The sequence below is a fragment of the Atractosteus spatula genome, chromosome 15 (assembly GCF_055471065.1).
Source record: "Atractosteus spatula isolate fAtrSpa1 chromosome 15, fAtrSpa1.hap1, whole genome shotgun sequence".
NCBI lineage: Eukaryota > Metazoa > Chordata > Actinopteri > Semionotiformes > Lepisosteidae > Atractosteus > Atractosteus spatula.
The window spans coordinates 23,173,304-23,195,416 of NC_142720.1; the positions used below are offsets into that span (position 1 = coordinate 23,173,304).

General features: G+C 41.0%; 1 protein-coding gene across 1 annotated transcript; it reads right to left on the bottom strand.

The window, feature by feature from the left end:
- Positions 1 to 279: 279 nt before the first annotated feature.
- Positions 280 to 20,831, bottom strand: LOC148820284 (uncharacterized). The gene is made up of 26 exons (XM_088933603.1): positions 20,747 to 20,831; positions 19,191 to 19,314; positions 17,510 to 17,903; positions 17,310 to 17,387; positions 17,116 to 17,211; positions 16,972 to 17,025; positions 15,210 to 15,263; positions 15,066 to 15,119; positions 14,933 to 14,986; positions 13,836 to 13,889; positions 12,981 to 13,034; positions 12,537 to 12,590; positions 10,410 to 10,463; positions 9,546 to 9,590; positions 9,266 to 9,319; positions 9,126 to 9,179; positions 8,961 to 9,014; positions 8,668 to 8,739; positions 8,531 to 8,566; positions 6,413 to 6,457; positions 6,291 to 6,323; positions 5,967 to 6,113; positions 4,752 to 4,928; positions 1,877 to 1,967; positions 1,332 to 1,409; positions 280 to 527 (listed from the first exon to the last, which is right to left on the bottom strand). Exons 1-26 carry the CDS (start codon positions 20,829 to 20,831, stop codon positions 322 to 324), a joined length of 2,301 nt encoding a protein of 766 aa, XP_088789729.1. The 3' UTR covers positions 280 to 321.
- Between the last annotated feature and the right edge of the window lie 1,282 nt (positions 20,832 to 22,113).

Sequence of the window (22,113 nt, forward strand, 5' to 3'; positions counted from 1 at the left end):
TGCATTGAAATAAGAAATTATGTTACATGTCCATATTGTTACATTTTATTCATTAAGATATCAAAGGCAAGAGGTAACCAGAAGATAATCTGCAGCCCTGCCCTTGTGGCAACACTGCTGTGAAGTAATTTCGAAGAAATAAATACAAAAAATAAAACAACATTGTTGGGGTTTTTTTAGTTGACAAGGGGCCTAATTATATACATTTTTAAAAACAGAATGTACCAGGTCAAGATTTGTGAATTACTGACATGGCAGTTGTTTAGCTGGGCCACAAACTACAGTCTATATCAGCTCGTTTCGACACTTGGACAGCTGCCTTTAAGGGCGCCTTGTGCCTGGTCTCTGGGCTCCTTGCTCCTCTGTGCTGCCGGTCCCGTTGTTCAGATCACACCCCGACGTCATGCAGATTCCTGGGGTGCCCCTAAGTCCCGGGTACCCCCTCAGGCCAGGCTGCCCCATGTGCCCCCGAGGCCCTTGCTGACCAGGCTGCCCATCGAACACAGTTCCTGTCCTTCCACGTTGACCTTGGTGTGTTTGTGTGTTTGCAGCAGCAGGGGATAAACAGACAAAGAGAACCGTTAGACAGGAGCACATCCAGCACATAAGATAAGATCAATTTATTGGCCATATGCAATTTCTTGCATTAGGAATTTGTCTTTTTGCATACCCCAACTTGCTCTCTATGAGACACAGACAGGGAGAGAAGCTGGGGGTCAGAGCACACGGTCAGCCATTTATACAGCGCCCCTGGAGTAGTTTGGGTTAAGGGCCTTGATCAGGGGCCCAGCGGAGTAGGATTCCTCTGCCAGCAGCGGGATTTGAACCAGCAACCTTCTAGCCACAGGCGCAGATCCTGAGCCACGGAGCCACCGCTCCACCCCGATCTATGCCCACATCTGGGACAGCAGAAGAAGACCTGTGGGAGTGAGTGGGACGAGTGCAGCTCTCCCTGGACACAGGATACCAGACCATCAGGCCCTCTGCCACGGCAGAGTTTCACATCGTCTCGATTTCAGTGTGGGGGTGACGTCACCTCCGTCACTCGCCCAGCACGTGCAGCCCAGTGACGCGAGGAGACACGAGCTGCCGACAAACCAGCCCTTCCAGTAACTGGTCCTCTGTCACTGAGAGAGAGCGGTGCTGAGCTACCAGGAAATGGATCTTTTGGACTTTGAAAAAGTGAATAAATTTAAATGATTCAGTTACTGAACATATACTTCAACTATCTTTAGATTTGAAACAGCTTCTCGGTGGTTTCTTTGTAATTCTGCGACAGTGCTGCTGTGAGAGTCCTGATCAGATGGCAGAATGCAGAAGAATACAATTACCTCGTGGGCCTTGGCTCCCCACTACGCCTGGCAGACCATGGCCCTTAGCTCCCTTATCCCCAGGCTCTCCAAGATCACCTAAAAGCAGACACATCACGTGTTGAATAAAACCGTTTACTGTTCCAAGGCCTTCAGTCCGTACTGTCCCACAGTGGTGAAAATCTGTACCTCAGGGCAGCAGGCTGCACCTGAAAAGATCATTATATTCATTTGTGCAGCCACACGCAGTACCCCTGATTGATACCTTGTGTTTAAATGAAACACTCCACCTACTGCTTTGATATCAGTTATTTCCTATTGATCAACTTAAAAGCACATTCAGGGCTGGCAACACAATGTAAGCTCACTGGGAAGCCCACTGAAAAGTCAGTGTGGCTACAGTCTACAGGAGAATAACCAGTGCAGTGTTGAGATTTGATTAGGAATACATTTTCATTGTGTGTCTCTGGAATGAATTTGGGCAAACACAGAAGATTTTTTTTTCTGCCTAAAAAATCTAGCAAAACAAGAAAGGTCTTTCATGGCTTCATGTATTAAAGTCTGACCTGGTTCTCCTTGTTTGCCCACATTACCAGCTTCTCCATAGAAACCTGGCTGTCCAATCTCTCCATCAACACCATCGATTCCAGGTTCACCCTGGAAAACCGCGACAAGGAAGAAATGACCAAGTTCAGTTTGCATTAGAATGATTAAAATTACATAAAGCCCATGAAATAAGTCAAAAACCTTTTTATTTATCCCTCTGAAGAGGATCACTATAACCGGGGTCATGTTGTATTTGCAATGGTCCAAGAATGATTTCTGCTGCTGGTGTTTATTGGGTGACATGGTGGTTTGATCACAGTACCCTATAAAGCAGGAAGCCCTAATGCTGGTCCTAGACGTCTGGTGTTTTGACTTCCAGCCTAGCTGGGCTCAAGCTCATTACCAGTCTGGTGCTTCTAACTGCTTCTGCTAGCTATTCAGGTGCTGGTGCTTTAAAGAGAAAACCTGCAGACATACCAGCTTTTCAAGATCAGGACTGGGGACCCTACTGCTGTAAAAAGTCAAGAACTGACTTCCAACAACTGGAAAAGGAAAGATGGAAAAAACTGGTCCATCTGAGGAAAAAAGGAACAAGTGATCAAGGTCACTTTGCCAAGTTAAGCTAGTGATACATGCAGGGCCAGAGAGCTAAATCAATCAGCCGTGCCACCAGCGTCCATCTGGCATGTTCTGTATTATTAAGGGTTGAGTGGATGGAAACATGTCAGGCAACAACTCAGGCAGGACCCATTTGTTTCCCTTCGAGATAGAACACAAAACACATGAATGCAACTCCGATTGCTCTGCAAGTCATCACACCGGTGTAGTAACTGACACTGCTTCTTCGACCATTCAGTTGTGCTGTAGTTCCCACCTGCTTCCTTTCTCTCCAGAAGCCAAGGGGAGTGGCCACACCCTGTCTGTCTGCTCAGGGATTAGTGCTTGTCATGTACCCCATGCTTCAAAGGGGAACTCAGAAGGCAGGGGTACCTCAAAGGTCAGGATCTGAGGCCAATGATGTGGTGCTAAGTGTAAGCACCTGCATACATTGACTTATCCTGACATAGTAATAAACATACATGTACAGTAACAAGTAATAAACATACAGTAACGCTGAAACCACTGTAGCTGTGCATTGGAGTGGAGATGCCTCATACATCTTAGATGCAGTTTACATCATCCAGGGTGATAGTGGAAGTTTTGGGTCACCCTTATTTTTTTATGCATGCCTCTGGAACCCTCTAAAACCCCGAAGCACAAGACCTGTTTAAACCCGTTGAAGATTATTCCGATTCAGATTATTAAGCCTCAACCCTCCTTTCCATCCATAAACATGCAACGTGCAACATTATTCTCTGACTTTTAGGAGTGACATTCGATTGCGGGATTTGGGGTTTGTCTGCTACTGTTGCACAAAGCTGATGCTGAGAAATGGTATTTCAGAGCAGTGCAGTGTGCAATCTCTTCACAGCAAAATAATGAAGAAAAAAATTAACATCACTTTCATATCAAGATGGTTCCAAAGAGAACATTTTTCTAATTATTTAATCAGAAGATGTGAATGGATATTTTCCTGTTTCAGAGTTTATGTTCTATGCATAAGCTAATGCGAGTATATATACTGTAGCGTATATTTCCTAATGTTTATAACAAGTTGCTGTGTTTGGATTGTTTTGAATGTCTAATATTTACGTTTTTGCATGTGACAGTAGATGTAATAATTAGAAGTTTACGTCACAGTGTTTGAATTATTTACAATTAAAATATTGCTTATACAGTTAGAAAATGGACAGTATTTTGACAGATCTGAGGCTTTGAGGCAGTCGTGGTGAACATTCTGCAGCCTTGACTAATTGAAAAGAGAGGCCTGGTTTCTGCCTTTGGCATTTCTGCTTTTGATTCCATAGACAGTTCGTATTTGCCTGTAGCTCAGAGATTTCTTGTGTCTTAGGAGGTTTTTGTGGAGATAGTGAAGATCAGCCCTGTACCATGAATATGGAAAAGGGGCTTTCCAGCAGGGAACAATTGACTCTTTCTAAAAAACACTCAGCACAACACTCAAGGCCTTGTCAGTGGCTTGTTGTTTGCCTTTCAAGGGTTGTGGAAAGTTTTCATTGCATCCCACACTGCCAAATATTTTGGATTTTTTAACTCTTGCAACTCTTGTGTCATTGTATGTGCCTGAGAAAGAAACCCCAAAGATGTTTATTGCTTTTTCTTGCCACATGTCCCAGAGCATGAGGACTAAGCCACATTACTGAGGCCTAAATTTGTTTTGCTTCTGTTGTTGGCAAAACAACACAGGAAGAACACGACCGTTCATGTAGAGAGAGAGCCCCAGGTCTGGAATTGAACCCAGGGCCCCAGCATTCCGAGACAGCAATGAGACAGCAATTTACCGGCACACCACCATCCCACCCCATATAAGAATTTTTGTAAGTAAGTAAAAAAAATGTAAGTACTCTTCAGATCTTAAGCATTCTCTTAACTGAACGAATTACTTGCTTTATTCATCAGTAGCTCACAGGTGTTGTCAGTCTTTCGAAACTGGTGACCTGTGAGATACAGGGAATCGGAGCTCTCCGTGACTGAGGCTGAAGATCCCTGCCTTAGTGCAATGTAGGGACGAGAGTCTAACCCAGCAGGTAAACCCTGAACGGGTCTGCAGTTCACCACAGGCAGCACACATACAGGGGGCAGATCACCTAGAGACATGTGTCTGATATACTGTAGGAGGAATTAGAGGAAACCAGAAAACCAGCACAGTCTTAGATAGAACATGCAAACTCACAGAGAGGGCATCCCTGGCTACAACTGAACCCAGGACCTGGGAGCTGTGAGGCAGTAAGCGTTAAATGCCATGCCACTGTGCCGTCCCGAAATCGCCGTACTCACTGGGGGCCCTGGCGGTCCTTTCAGGCCCGGAGGCCCAGGCGGTCCTATTGGGACATCCCCGTACAGCGGGCACACGCTGGCACACTTCCTCTTCACAGCGTTGGCATACATGGACATCTGCTCAAGCACCACTCGGCTGCAGACCTCTATCACTCTCTCTGCAGGGAAAGTCGGACCCTGTTTGGGGAAAAAAAGAGACAGAACCCATTAGTGTGGAGAAATCCTGGGGTAAATACATGCATCTCTCAGTGTTCCTGTCCTTCCAAACCCTAATTACTGCCTTCACAGGGACAAAATATAAATATGAGTACAATCAGCCAACAAGAAGACAAAATAGATTTCTATACAAGAGTGTTTATTTTATGCTAAATGTATAAATAAAACAAAATGGTAGTACACCACAAATCAAAGAAAAACATAAGCTAATGACAAACAAGCATTCCTTAGACCATAACTTTTACCACTCTTATATGGTAACTGTATAAGACTTGAACACAGTACTCAGCGTTTGTCATGGTCTACTAAGCACAATAAAGTGTTGCTTAGATGCAGCACTTACAGTACGTTGTACAAAAATACTTCTGGAACAGATGACTGATGTCTTATGTTTTCTGTTATTCCATTTGATGGAGGGTAGCAAATGTTACTTTAGGTTGGGCTGTGATGTACGAGGAAATTGGTGCCACAGTGATCTCAATTGAATCTTTAATAAAACACCAAATAAGTTAAAGACCTTAGACACCTTAATGATATCAGCTTTGGTTCAGCACAGAACATCTCATATTGAATCCTTACAGCCTTAATTTATTAATCCAATACTAAAAGCTGTAGTCTATGTTTGTTATTTATTCGTTTTAAGAAGCACAATGCCCAAAAGAGAAGCAAAACTTGTATTATATCCCACTAGCACATCACATTTCTCCCTGCTTCCTTGTAATGGATACAGAGTGCAATGTAGGGACGAGAGGTGTCTCACAGGACTGGGGAGCAGGGTTCAGAGCCTGAGCCAAACCTCACTGGAGTAGAAAGGTAGTCAGAATCTGTCTGTAAGAGCTCTTGCATCGTGCGGGTAATTCTTGCAGGATGAGATGTGAAAATGGATGGACGTGTGTAAAGGGATTCAGCTGTTGGAGCAGAGGCAGTCCCTGTATCCACGAGGCTCGGGTTAAAGACTAAGCTTTAAGTGTAGCGTTTGCCATCTCCAGCCTTACTCACTGGTGGTCCAGGAGGCCCCTGGAATCCCACGACTCCTCCGTCTCCACGGACACCTTTGTTCCCAGCAGGCCCTGCATGCCCCGGCTCACCCGCTGCGCCTCTTTTCCCCTGTTGCCCTGGGGGTCCAGGGGGGCCCTTGTCTCCAACCTGAAGACACAGCACTCTGCATGAGGCTTTGATTCATCATCTTTCAAAGGAGCAGGGCTACAGTGTGTGCAGATAAGAGCACGTAGTTACAAGCAAGCAGGTCGAACTAGACACGAGGCAGTGTCTGTCAGAACAATGAGCAGTGCTCATCTCCCAGGGGCGTGGGCCGATACTCACTTCTCCCATTGGTCCCCGGACTCCTTTTTGCCCCTTAAAAAAGACAAGAAAATCAACGATTTTACAGCATGAATTACAGAACCAAGTTAAACGAATGCAGATATTTGATTAATTTGTCGTACCTTTTCACCTTTAACTCCTTGGATTCCCTGAATACCCGTGTCACCCTTTAAGAAAAAAACAAACGATTGAATGAATAATAGAGAACAATCTTCTATAACCCTTTTCGCTTTTAAGTGGTTTCAAGAAGTTGCGATGCCGTTTTCCCACGAGCGAGAGGTGAACAAGTTCATCATGTCTGAGTGTTTTTTCCACCTTTTCTCTGGAGTGTGTCCGTTTCAGGTTACTCGCATCAAAACTGAGTGTCAAACACAGTTGAAATCATTGGCATGTTTGACCCTGTTTCAGATTTCTAAAACTATGTAGAGTACATGTTTCTGATATCTTTAGATATCTTTTTTATTATTTTAAAATTGTATCACTTTCAAAGAATAAGTGGATGAATTTGTACTTAGCATGACATTTCATTGCCTTTTGGCACATAAATTCCACACTGCCAGTGTTCTTAATTGAAGAGTCAAATTATTCAGCTCAGATTCTTACTGTAAACAGCAAATCACTGTAATCAAACCCCTCAGCTACATGTGTGCTTAATAATATTAATTATTAGGGTTGTGGGAGTATGGAACAAAATACCCAGGTATGATGTTGAAGCCAATACCCTGGTTTCTTTCTGGAAAAGGCTGAAAGAAATTCTGGCTGTTGGATCTATTAACTACTAACTATCACAAAGACTACAGTATATGGGCCAAATAGCCTCCATGTGTCTGTTTTGGTAATGAGATAGTATCTTTGTCTAACTTATTTTTAAAATAGTGTATTCTTCAAAATGAATGGGATTTGTTTCTAATGAGATTCTTCCCCCTCTATGTCAATCTGGATAGACAAAGACAGACAAAGAGATGTACAGTATATGAATCCTGGAAATTTGATATCGATATCTAATTTTTCCTGAGTTATCATTCATCATTGCTGGGTGCAATATTAATGTGCCAGAAAACGTCAGTGAAGCCAATTTTCCAGCCCTCATTACTCCACAAGAATAACTGTTCACATAGCAAGCCATCCCTACAATCGTATATAGGAAAACTGAAAAACCTGTTTCTTATTTTCGTAAGTGAAGAGATGCCTAGGGCCTAGACTGCAGTAACTGATTTGGTGTTTATCTTTGACAGACAGCCAAAATGTAAGGACATGCATTTGTAGGACATTTCTAATGCATGGCACCTAAAGTTTACTTTGTACCTTGAACATTTTCAAGAAACGGCACTAGGTGTGCTTGGGTGTAAATGTGGCATTTTGTTTTTAAGAACGTTTCGTAAAACTGGTCACAGGACATTTCAGTACAGAATATTTCATTTGTACAGTGTTTTTAAACATTGAACTGCAAAGTTATCCCTATGCACATTAAAAAATATGCAGCCCAAGAAGAATGTATGCCCAAAGAATTTACTCTTGTCTAATATTGTGTCCTTATTAAGCCCTAGAAGAGAAAAAAGAGCAGTGTTTTGACCACCACTGCTGCATTTCATTCAAAAAACACCTCAAGCCACAACACCAGCTGAGAGGAAACATGGCTGGAGTTTGTATATAACTATAGTAGGGGTAGGAAGCAACTTCAATTAAATAAAAAGGAATAAACATATCTCTTCTGTTTATGTTTGAAAGATATTTAGTACCCACCTCAACAGTGGAAAATGCAATTTGTGGAAAAGGGTTATTGTGGTTTATTTACAGTAACCTCAGGAAAAATCTCAGTTTATTCTGAAGAATCAGTGCTGTGTGTGAGTGAGTCATGCTTTTCCAAAGTGGCTTGACAGGGAAGTGACCAGTGGTTCACCTTTCTGGTACTGTATATTCTAGAGCTACACCTAGAGACAGAGCACTGTGTTTTTGTTTTGGGGGGTCAAATCATTAAGACAGCTTAAAATTTGACCATGTAATGACAGGTTGGTGACAGGACAGAAATCTTACATATGAAGTGAGTTTGTCCATGTGAATCTGAAGACCCATGGTCTGTGTGAAACTGCATGATTTTAAATATTGTGTACATTAACTGCTTTCAAAGCTAATACTGTTCTTCAACAATGATTTGGAATCCATAACACACAGTTTAAGTGAGTTTGTGTTCTGAGGACCTGAGTAATGTGGAAAGCACAGATGAAAATTATCTGATTTACCTGAGGACCTTGCCTTCCTGGTAGCCCCACATGACCCTATGGAGAAATGGCGCGCTTTAATGCTCAAGCCAGCACACAAAGACAGAATTAACTTGTATTTCAAGGACGTTTTTGGAATATTTATCAGGAACTCTTACAGTTGCTCCAGGTGGGCCAGTAAACCCAGGTCTTCCCGGCTGTGCAGCAGAGCCCTTATAACCCCTTGGACCCTGCAGAAGCATCATTGAGAAATTGGCAAAGCACATCCTGGAAACCCATTAGACGTCAATTAGACCTTATATCCCATAGGAGGAAAAAAGGCAGAGAGGATAATTAATATTATATTCAATATGATATGTGAATTAGGACCACACGTTCAAATGATAACATTTAAGAAAGCCCACACATCCGCTACAAAACCATTGTGGAGAAGCATCAGGAAGCTACTTACAGTCATTCCACGCGGGCCTTCACTCCCAACTGGTCCTGCTGCACCCTTCTCTCCCTTTGAAAACAAAGCGCCTTGTTTTGAGCTGTGGATGTACAGTAGGGGCCACAGGATATCCGAACATGCTATCTAAACACAGTAGTTCCACGAAGATGTCATGTCTCCTACCATTTCTCCCTCCTGGCCAGCTCGTCCTGCTGGGCCCTGCAGTCCCTGATAAGCCTGGGCAAAAAGACATTTCAGTCAGTTGTGCAGAAGGCTACGTGAAGGACGAACGACGACGATCATGTTGAAATCAATAGTCCTACCTCCACCCCAGGGTCCCCATCTCTGCCAGGCAAGCCTGGATCTCCAATAATCCCCTACAAATGCAAAGGACATAAAAACTGTACTGTACACGGCTTCAACAATTTAGTTATTGTCTTTCAAAGGGTAGTTGAAAGAGTATTTACAGTATTATAATTTATTATAATAACAATTAGTAATAATTAATAATATTATAATATAAGTTCTATGTAATATAATGCACTGTCTAATGTGATCGTAGCCCTTGTAAGCCACTGTGAATGCCAGGACAAACAGACTTACCTTTATTCCAATATCACCTCTCTTTCCCTGCAGTCCTTGAACACCCTGATGTTAAAATGAAAGCATAATACAAATTCAATTGATTACATTCTTTTTACACAAAACGCTTATTTCCATAAAAAGGCACATGAGGAAATATCAGACATCACTTTTACTGCTGTCTACAGTGCAGGGCTTCATTTTGATCTGGTCTTCACAGCCTTTCTTTGTTGAACTGCAACTGGAGGAGGACCAGTGTCTTTCTTTACCATCTTTTCACTTGAACAACTTTACCAGCAGAGGTGTCAATCCTGTAAGAACTAAGGCAACACCAAGTAATTATTTCCTCCAGTACATGCTCAGAAGGGACTGGGGTTCCACAATGTGCATGATCACCCCTTCCAAACTTCAGGGAGCACAGCTGTTTCTAGAGTTTCCCTGAGTTCCACAGCCACCAACAGAGATAGGTCTTGCATTGGCATGTAGCTTATCTCATTCAAGGAACCAGAAACAGGGAATTTCACATCTGAACTTCCTCTCAGTTCGTTCATTTGAATGGTTTTATAAAAAACATTCAGTAACTTAAAAAAGTGTTTTAAGTGAAGCCTTCAGGTCTAGGCATCCATGTTTAGGCAGGATAGCTACAGTAAACAGTGAGATTTATTATGTCACTGCACACCACTTTTCCAGATATACTAACAAGAACTAGAAAACCTACTGTAGGTCTGTGAATCCCATTGGTCAGTACAGTTATAAATCTATAGCATTCTAGTTAATATAAATGGATACCTCAGTCATGTACCTTGAGGGTAACAGCTGTAGACTTTAATGGCTTATTCCATACAAATGCTGAAGCTGTTAAGGCTTAGCAGACTACATACTTACAGGCTTTCCTTTAAGTCCTGGAGCTCCACGCTCACCGGGATCTCCAACAATACCCTATCAGAAAAAAACAAAAACATCTGAGACTTTCCTCAAGATGAGGGAAATTTCCTTGTGATAAAGCAAAGGTTTCAAAGACAAAGGTGAGTAGCCAAGGTTCACACTGCTACTCTCTTTTATCTATCATAACTATCCAATGGGATCATTCCCAGCAGAAAATATTTTCAGAAAAATGTTTGCAGAAATTGCAGAAAAAAGAGCTGGAAGTAAAGTTGTGGGTACAGTTATAAAAGTCACAATTAACATGACAGCAATGGTTTATTCATCATTTGGTTTAGTTTACACTAAGGAAAAAAACAACATATACTGAAAGGCAATAAAAGCAGCCAAACTAATACTGGATCCAATAGTACAGTATGTGTTGCATTTGTAAAGCCATTCAGTAAAATATATATATATATTTTCTCTCACTGTCATCATCCAATACTTTGTTTTCTGGGTTTTCTACAAAAAAACTCTTGTTACTTTTTTGTAACTATTTTGTTACTATTTTAGGTCAGTAATGTATTTGCTCTAGATGTGGGAAGAACAGAAAATGATAATTATGCACAATAATATAAAATCAGGTTCCTCCCTAAATCATTTAATAAATAATCAGACATAAAAGTCAGACAGCTGAGGAAGCATTCCATTCTTTTTCCATTCATCACTGCTGTTGGTCAAATGCATCCTTCCTTCCAGAAACTAGAGGCAAGATTCATTCATCACAGTTAAAGATCTAAAATAATATATCAAAGGATTTATTTTGACATATGCTTATTCTTAAGGCTTGCAGCTAAAGAGTTATATTTTACATTTTTATTTGTATTTCTGAAATTAGGGTTTGCCCATGAAGATTTAGTTTTCTTGTCATGCTGGAATACATCTCAGTGTTTTGTGTTTCACTGATTTATTGATAACTTTCATTTACCAAATGATTAAGACCTACTTATGGTTTGGAAAGTACCCAACACGTTGATCTTCGTACTGACTTTAACAGGCTTCCGCTGTCCTCAGCATCCGAGTGGGACACAACAGCAAATAAGATTTTTATCTGGGTTCTTGTTTTTTTAATTTTCTTTTTACATTTACACTAAAAAATTAAAAAAGCAAAATTTTTATTGCTATGTTCTGAATGGTTAATCAGGAACATCACCCATACTGGATTGCTTGGATTTTATGGTTTAATTTCCTGTCAGCAGTCATAGCTTGTATTAAAGTATTTGGTATGTCTGTACTTTAAACTATTTTATTACTGTGGATCTGTGATCCTTGGGAAAGCATAAAATTTATACTGCATCTATAATTCATACAGCAACTTATGATAAGTATTAATAAACATACATTTAACAGATACAAGTTTTTACAGTGGAAAAACAGTTTTCTTTAAATTTCTCAGGGAAGATGTCCTTATAGTTTTAGATTTAACGATGCTCACAGTTGTGTTTTCTTGAGGTTACTGTCCTTCGGGAGAGTAATCCTTATCTGCTGTGATTGGCATCGCTGTTTTTATACTGTACATAGGCGAATGGGAACGGGAGATTAGAATTGCACAAACCATAAATAAAAAACAGAGCCACAGGAACATTCATAACCAGTAAGTGAAGACCTTAGCTGAACATCTTGTCTGAAAGATGGCGACTCCTATAGCTTAGTGTAGGAGCCTGGTTTCCTTGAAGGTCTCCCGTTCCAGCACCGACAAGGCCTGGTCTTGCGTAGCTTCTGTGATCTGACACGATCAGGCTATAATGTGGTAACACTGCCGTCACGATGACAGTGTTTTGTAACTGGAACTGGCAATAATCTTAGCGCTTGCTATCCACATACACCTCACAGCACTGTCTACAAATTCTGAGGATTCCCACTGAATGGTGACTTACTGTGTGACATTTTTATATATAAGATCAGGGTGGGTTTATCCCAATCTATTTACAAGAATCTACTTACCTATCTATTATTTTGTTTTTCACATTACTGCATCTACTGACATTGTCGATGTGATGTAGGTTTTCTCTGAAATGTGAGCGACAGACATTCGTTATGTTTTTCAAACTCTTCACTGGGAAGTGGATCTGGCTTGCACAACTTTACCTGGCGGCCTTGATGCCCAGGTGGGCCTTCAGCTCCTGAGAATCCCTCTTCTCCCTGCAGGAAGGACGAGAAAATAGGAAAAGAAGGAGACGATGATAAGAAGTCCTTCCCTGTCCTGTATCAAATGTCTGCTCTGTGCACGGATCTCTCTGCAGAGGCCAGTGTTGAGATCTGCCCTTGATCCAGGGGCAAAGTGCCTTTTAATCTGCGAGCGATTCCTCCCAGGAGTCTGTGGTACTCATTCTGCATGCAATGATGAATACACAGCAGCTATGTGCGAGAAAAGTACTTAATTTGATCATTATGCTATTGTTTGTGTCTTACGTATTTTTTAATTTGTAATATTCTACAAGTTGCCTATCGTTTTCAGCATTTTCATGCATTTCCATGCATGTAAACCTCTGGTAAAAAAAAATGTTGTACTAAACTGTACAGCAAGTTTACCTTAGATCCTTGAAATCCTGGAATTCCTTCAAATCCTGGGTCACCTGGATCACCCTTTATTACAAATTAAGTTTTAATTTCAGACTTGCATTCATTACTGCACCATGACAATGTGAATGTGATATACTGAAAACACATTTTACAATAGTTTTTTTCTATTTTCATCTCTTATAGTGTGATGGTAGATATTTATACTTAAGCCTAATGGACAAACATTGATATTTTCTTACCCTTTTCTTTTTACTGATATAATTATATCTACAGGTTTCTACTGTATCTGCATTTATAGAAGAAAGGGACTGTGGTCAACTTCATAATGTAATTTCACATTTCAAGATGATAATTCATCCTTTATCATAAAGCTGCTCATCCCTGGTATGTTTATTGTGTACCAGGTATAAAATTGCTCATTTCTGATGAATCTAGAGACTATCCTTGAAGCATAGAGCAGAAGGTGGTGATCAGCCCTGGACAGGGTGCCAGTCCATCACAGGGACAGGTTAAGACACATCAGTTAATCTGGCCCGGATGCCTTTCCATGGTGGGGGCAGCTCAAAGCAGCGAAAACCCACATGAACAAGATAGGACATGCAAACTCCACACAGAAGATGTCCCGGCCCAGAATCAAACCCAGAAAGAGCCGTCAGGTAGCAAGTGCCAACTGTTCTGACACCATACTGCTCCACTCTTCTATTGCAAACTGTAAAACAGTTTGATCTTTTATTTATCCATCAAGAGAAATGCTCTTAAGACAAAATGGCCATTTTACTTCCGCACTCAACTATCAAACAGTATGTGCATTAAGAACATTGGGTCTTGTGTTGAGGCCCTGTAGTGAGAAAACATAAAACATACCACTTCCCCCTGCTCTCCTGTCTGTCCTCTGTCTCCAGGGGCTCCCCTCACTCCCTGTAGGGGTCAACAAGCAATCAGAACGGCGCTGAACACAACCCTTCTCACTGTCTTACACCCCCACGCCACAGAAGCAGAGCTGGGCGGGTCTCGGCTGTCACAGGCTGGTCAATGACATCATTAGGAATCCCAGGACCTCCTTGAAGACCTTCTTGGACAGAACTGCAGCTGCTGAAGTTAGTTCTTTGTCACTTTGAGCTCAACTGGACACTTCCTAAGTTATTGGTGGGACTGGTTTATTCACAGTGGAATAAAAATATTATATTAAGTTCTCATATTCATAGTGGCTTTGCTAAAATTTCCATCCCTTTTGTGATGAAGTGTAACATCCAAAAGCTCCAAGTCCTACAGGGAATTACACTTGGATTGTGGTGTTTTACAGTAGATCTGTCCTCCATATACAGTGGATGAGACGTGTGAGTACAGACCTTCAGTTTCTCAAGCATGAGGCATGGTGTAGAGAACTTAAACTCCCACACACATGCAAACTATTAGAAAGTGCTTTATTATGTAGTGTATCACATTCCTGATCAGGTTTCCTGTCTTTCATGTGCTTCACGGCACTAGAATTAAGATCTTGTAAAAATAGGGGCATTTAAAATAACTGTCAGAAATAGCTACCTTTTAACTACAAATCCTTTAATTCCATATTCCTTCTCTTTATGGCATCAAATATAGTAAATGTTCTTGTGTTGGATTTGAATTGTGTTGCTTTTTTAAATTATAATAATTAATAATGATTAAATCATAACTAATCATAATCCAGTTTCATAATCATGACTACTACTGTATGTCAGTTTAGCAACAAGGCTTGTGTTCCCTGTTAAGATCTGCATGTTTTGAGGAGTTTTGCTGAAATGGGAAATTGTAATAAATTGGATGACACAGAATTTAACAACATATCACTCAGGTTGCAGTGAACTCTAAAAGTACCAAGCAGGGTTGGTATTTATAGCTATTGATCTCGGCATGTACAAGATCATGAGGATGCAAATATTTTATTCTAGCAACTGCAAAAAAAAAAAGAGTTGTATGCTCACCTTGAATCCTAGTGCGCCCTTTAACCCTTTGAGACCTTTGGGGCCTCTGTCACCCTATAAGACAGACAAATTATTACCAATCTCTGGCACTAAGGCAATGAAGTATTTCCACTTACTGCGCAGGTCCAGTTACCACTTGGCCGTGGAGTCCTCTCATTCCCTTTTCTCCTTTTCTTCCAGCGACTCCCTGCAGGAACAGAGGTCAGGGCACTTCAGGGTGGTTTGAAAACACTGCCGGGGCTTGTCTCTAGAGGGGTCACGGCGCGGGCGCACTTACTTTAGCTCCAGTCTCCCCAGTGAGGCCGTAAGCACCGGGGTCGCCTCGGCCGCCCTGGAAAGACACACAAGCTCATCTGCCGATCTGCTGACAACAGAGGAACCAGTGCTTTCCAGAGCAGTCCGACTAATGCTCAACAAACAATAGATCCAATATTATATATTCATATTATTCATTGGATTTATACTGTTTAGTGTGCGATTTATATATTTTAGTGCCTTGTTTCTACCCAGTTCATCTAAAAAGTATTGTCTGTCTAATTCGGGTCCTAATTATGGCCACTGAGTGTAGATCTAAGAACTGATTTAATGGATAAATGTAGACTAATCTGACTACTGGATTATGATTTTATGCACAACAAATGCTAGTATAAGTATTTAAAGTTGAATTCTTTGTGTTATGACTAATATAACATTCTTAGGGGGCACATTTGAACACCAAATAGATTAAACTCTCAAATTATATTTAATAATTATTTTATCTAGTCTTACAGTTATACTTTTGTCAAGTGTAGATGATGAAATCAGTAAATTGGTGATTGTAGCCCTCTAGTGGAGAGATGTGTGTTTGCAGCCTGTAAACAGGACCAAAGCATTGCTGCATTGAAGCAGCCAGATTTCAACAGCCTAGACTGATAGTCTTTATAAAGTCTGATCAAGTATATTGAAAAGGAAACGCTCAACCCACGACTTGGCAACTGAACTATGGATGGCTTTGCGATACCAATATCTATTTTACACTACCTTACCTGCAGTTATATAAAGACCGATCATTCTGTTTTGGTACAAGATTGAACTATTTTAAATAAATGTGATGGATTCCATTTTCCAAATGCTAACATAACATTTAATAACATTTTAGCATAAACTCACACATCTAGTTATTCCAAGGTTTAAAGAAAGTGTGTAAAGAAATATCAATTGAATATGAGTAGAAACAATTACACCGGTAAGAGCCATTTCTGCTGCATTAACTATTATTAGAAAGCCTTTTGTAGACTCAACCAGTTTGTTTCAAACAAAGCAATTGAACCTTGAAGAGGCTGTAACTTTACTGTCTGCAGATAAAGATGAATATCTGGCCTGGGGATATTCACTTCAAGACATTGAAAAGCCAGAGTAGTTTTTTTCAAGACATTTAAAGAGCTGAGTACTTGATACTTTATTTTTTATAATCTCAAATTATAGTGGTGCAGACTAAATCCACAAATAAGCAGTTTGCAGGTGTTAATGTTATCCATTACACCACACTGGTGTATTTGGGTTTAGTTTTAAATAGCTAGATTATAGTTTCTGTTATTATGGTTGTGGGCACACTACTGTATTACAATTTATTCTAGACAGTGAGGGGAGACAGTTGTATAGAAAATAGAACATTGCTAAAATTATCTGAAACTCACAATTAAATATACTGTACATATCAGAGAAAATGTTCCACCTTTGATCCAAATCCTCTCCAAATTATTTTCAGCATTATTTATTTTCAGCATCATTTCCTTCAGCTCTCCCATTTAACATTGCCACAACATCGTTGTTCTGGAAGAACATTTCCCATCCACATTTCCAGAAATGTCTCAAGTTAACTCTTTGCTTGTGATTTATAATTACCCATCTGCTCCAAGAGGACTTTTGATTTAGACCAATTTGGATATTCTGTCAAGTTTGTGGTTCTGGTTACAGCGCCAACTACATTTCCAGCTACGAAGATCAGGAAGGCAAAACTCAGCAGTGTTGAGTTTGAATTGTGCGTGAGAAGCCGTTACCATGTTTCCCACTCTTCCAGGCTCGCCGTGGTTTCCTCTGAGACCTCTGTGCCCCTGCCAATGGAGACAGAAACTGAGTTTGAAGGCACGTTGCTGTGAAAAGCACTGCTACTGAGCTGCTCGATGAGCGACAGAATTGCCAACCTTGGGTCCGGGAGGCCCCTGCACACCTGGCTGGCCGTGAGCACACCTGCACGGACTGGGGCTGCCCGTCAGCCCGATCTCGGCGTGTCCTCCACACTGAAAAAGCCATGGAGAAACAATTATCTCACAGCTTCACCTGAAGTATCCACAGAATGCAGGTACTTGCACCTTTACACCAAGTACACTGTACTTACAACATTAGAAAGCTCGCAGCATCCTTCAGCATAGGCCTGATCAGGATCACAATAAAGTTCCATCTGTTGGAGGTCCACCTGGCATTCACAGGATGCACAAAATGAGCTCGCTGCAGCTCGTGTAGAAACATAAACTTACAATTCTTAGTACAACGATAGATACAGGACATTAAAGTAAGATTTTAAGGTGCCATACTTACAGAAACAGACGAGTCTCCTACAGCCCTTTTTACAATGGAAGTGTACCCATTTCTGATCACTGGACGCTGCTCGTCGATTGGAATGATCGTGACTTCCTGGCAGTTAATGAGCAGTTTCACTTGATCCCCTTTGATACTGAGTGCCAGCTTGTGCCAGGAGCCGTCAAAGAGTTTTTCCACATTGTGGAACGTTCTCAGCATTTGTGTTTTGTGAGGGGTGGCGTAAAAGAAGTCCAGAGATCTGGTGTCTCCCAGGAAACGAATACCGACTTGTTCCTTCCCATCCGGATCGCTGACTTGCCATAAATTCCAGGCACTATTCGGTGTGTCTTCTAGTAACTTAAATGTGGTTATGATGGAGTAATCTGAGGGCAAGCCATCTGGATACACATCACTATAAAATCAACATAGAAGATACATGAAGCGACATAAAAAAGAAAATATGTGTAGGATCTGTGCGTTTTAAATTCAGAAATACGAGGATTCCTGTGAAGTCATGGTGTGAATTCCAGGGTGTGGGAGCTTGTTCTAAGAGCTTTCTGGAGGGTGGATGGATTGGATCAATGGGCTATTAGCAATTAGACATGAAGAATGAACTTCTTCGATTTTAGAGTTTCAGAGGGATTTCCAGTGAAGACTTGAGCTTTCAAAATAATTATTTCCACTTGTGTAGTGCATTTCATGCCCAGAGGATCCCAGAGCACATTGGAGGGGACCCACTTCAGCTACCACAGTGCCACACCCACCTGCAGGACTTACAAGCAGTGGTTTGAGGGAGACATTACTTAGGGAAAACAACACTTCTTCATATGGGCAAACCTGAATGTGCAATCTCCAGGCCAGATATTTTTAAAACCAAAAGAATGGTTACAAACAAGGGGAGACTGTTTGGACCACCTACTGTAGCTCATTTCCATCCATCCATTTCTTAACCTCTTTATCCAATACAGGGTTGCAAGCAATAGGCGCAGGACAGGGTACACCCTGGTCAGGACACCAGTCCATCGCAGGGCACACACAGACTCACGCGCTCACTCCAGGGCCAGTTTTCCCAGAAGCCAATTGAGACAGCAATGCTAACCACTGCGCCCCTAACTGATTTCATTGCAGTTACAGTACATGGATTTTGTAACATGGTGACAAAATTTGCACAAGATAAACAGGCCCTTCTAAACAAATTACTTCCTTACATTTTTGTTCACAGAAAATTATGATTCAGCATAAGATAAAGAGGCCAGACTGCACTGGATATTAATATTAATTCTGTAACGCTTACGGCCGACAGGTACTGTGTAAGAGTCGGCGTACCAGAGCAGGTGACGTCACCGCCCTTCCCTGTGATAGCAGGACTACAGCTACTGGGCTGTAGAGAGATCTCTCTTTAGCTCACCGGGCTGGGTCCCCGCTGAGTGACGCGGGAGTCCCGGGTTCGAGCCCCCGACGGTGGGGGGCCGACCTGATGCGGCAAGGGCGCCCGCCTGAGCCCCCGTTGCGTTACAATACCAACTGCACAGCACATGCTTAAATGAGGAAATGTAGTGGTTGGTGCTAACAATTCAATGTGATTAAATGAGCATGTGCATATAAATTATCATTTTAAATGTTAAATAAATTCCATTGTTTGTTATGTAGTGGGCAGTAGCACTATTTCTTTTCCATGTCTAATATTAAAATAAATTACCGCATTGTCTTTTTCAGCTGGATGGAAGGATTGACGCGGAAAGCCAACACGTCCGGCTCCGACCCCTCCACCGCAGCCACTCCCGACGACTCGGACACCCGGAACTCTTCAAGGAGATTGAAACCTGGACACGGAAGAGAACAGGTACCGGCAGGTGTGAAACACGTACCCTGGGAACAAATCGCTCACCTATAAAGACCTGTATTTTTCGTATTGTTTGGTGGGGTCATCTCAGCTGACAGAACTTCCAGGACTGTGAAGCAGTCTTACAGGCCGTGATCTGGCCACGATCCTGCGACACTGAGCTGTGTCTGGCCTCCTGCAAGCACAGGCAGTAGGCGCCATGCTTTCTGTCTCAGTTATGGATTGTCCTGGTGAGAAAAATCTTCCATATGTGACCCACTTAACATAGAAAACCTACAGTTTGCAATTAATAATTAATAGAATGGTATTTATTGACATTCAGGTATTTGTCACATTCTGACATCTACACATTTTTCAGAAACTTCTTCCAGACTTGAAACTTTAAAGTTTCACACACTTTGTACATAAAGAAATATAAACTGCAAATATAAAACTTTGTATTTGTGTTTCCCCTTTTACAAACTGTAACTATTTACACCCACAAATCTCATACATGTGCTCACACTACAAGCTTTATCCACTTGCTTTGTGCTGTAGTTTTAGATTTTATATCTTCACAGACTGACCTGTCTCTGAACTGGGCGCTTAGCGCTTGCTAGTAGCTGCGGGTCCTGTAATGCCAGGCCGGAATGTAGTGGGACTGTGAACGTGTGTTAGAAAATTGTAAGCTTTTACTTTTGAACAACATTGTATGTTCCAGCAATGATGATTCCAGACTGGGGTGCAAAGCAGGAAATGAAAAATTTACTGTATACAGTATTTATGTGCAAACAAGTGAGCAAACAAATTGATCAGTCCCTAACAAGCCAAAACAATTATAATAAATTCAGCTGGCCGTAAAATATCTGCAGATTAACATAGTTAAAAGATGAGGATCTGTAAATGCTGTTAAAAATAAGACATCCATGCGTTTTCTAACTGCTTCATCCAGTTCGGGGTCGCGGGGAGCCCCTGGTACACCATCCCGGCGCACACAGAAAATAGACAGACCCTTACCAGGGCCAATTGAAAATAAACTACTGCAGTACATTGTGCGTGACAATACTGCCATCTGCTGCTAGGAACGGTAATAAAATACCCGAACACCCAAACCATGGGCAGACTTGGACCGTATCGTGCGGAAACAGCACTGTACCACTGCAACTGCGTGACTGCGCCTGGTCTGTCAATCCGAATTGATCAGAACAGCAAAACGAATGATCGGAACCGCGTGAGAATTAAAGATAAAAGCCACTTTAAAAAGTGGGCTCATCCTCACAGAATAAAAGCATTTAAAGTTCCGGTATTGATGATCCTTAACTTCAGCCTCCTTCACAATGCTAATGTCATATTGGTATAATTACAACAATTACATACTAAGAGATCTATGGCGGTTATTCTACTTTTATTATTACATATATCTTCAGACTTACTCGGTAATTCCTGACCCGTAGCGAATCCAAAGAAAGTAATGATGACTGGGTAAACGAGCAGTGTTTTCAGTGTTGGAGTTTTCATTTTGGTAAACTCTGGATTCACATGTACCTGAAATAAAAATTAATAAAATATCATTTTTAACTAACTGAGGTTTGAGATGACTGGCATTGTATAAATAATTCTGTCACGCATATGGTAACCGACCCTTACATTTTGTACTTTAATGCAATCGCTTCAGGACAGATTGTTTTTGAAAAACTAATAGTTTTATATTAAAAGAACGGAATGCAATCGCTATTTAGAGACCAATCAGAAAATACTCATGGATATGTATTATGTTAAACTAAATTGATTACAGAGTGAATCCGTAAAAGAATGCTTTCTAACGGCACGATTTAGATTTATACTAAGTAAACTAAAATCTCACGAGCTCTTTATTTAGCGTGCACTCCGTTGTACAGGATGTGATACTAAACATATGTAAAAACGGGTAAACATATTTTTATACTTCAAAATGAAAGGAAGGGTGCAATAGATCAGATTTTTTTAGATATATGCAATTTTAAATACGCATGCAATGAGTGCGTAACTAAATGTACTATAAATGATGAATAATGGAAAATAAACAACTTTGCCATATTTGGAATTGCTTAATATTACTGTAGCATTACACTGACTTCACAAATATTATGTACCAGTAGCATTCCCAACTTTATTTGAGCTTTTTGAAGACAAATTTCATTATTTTAAGATATAGTTACCTTAAAACAGAAACTACAGTATTACTTATGAGAAGAGATGTGTGTTAACATAACAAGCCACGTATCGAGAACTTCATAGAATAAGGAAAATTAGTTATACAGTATATTTTTTCAATAGCGTGAACAGTGGGATTGCAGCTTTCTGAAATCGATTAGCTGTCTTCCATATTTAAGCTAATAAAACGAATAACTAACAGAACTGCAGTTTAGCTTTGACTGCGACTAAGGCACTTCTTTAAAAGGTCCTTAGAAGAAAATACATTTTTACGATTAATTACTGCTGAGCTGCACAACCTGTCACAGCTGGACTTTGTGATGGGATCTGGCAAAGTATCAGAGCAGCGCTTTGTCACGCCAAGTAACAATAGGGTGTGCGTAATAACGTATTTCAGCTTTGCACCTGGAAATAAAGCATTCGATAATACAGGAGTATTTGAAAATTCCTTTAGAATGACAAAATACTGACATAAAAATATCGTTGTCTCGTATAAGGTTTTCAGTTTGCGAATATTTGCAGGCTTTTTCCAAATTGTAGTCCAGTCTGGAAAACCTGCCTGGACCACAAAGTTTTAGGATAAAAGGCTTTACATGATCTGATTTAT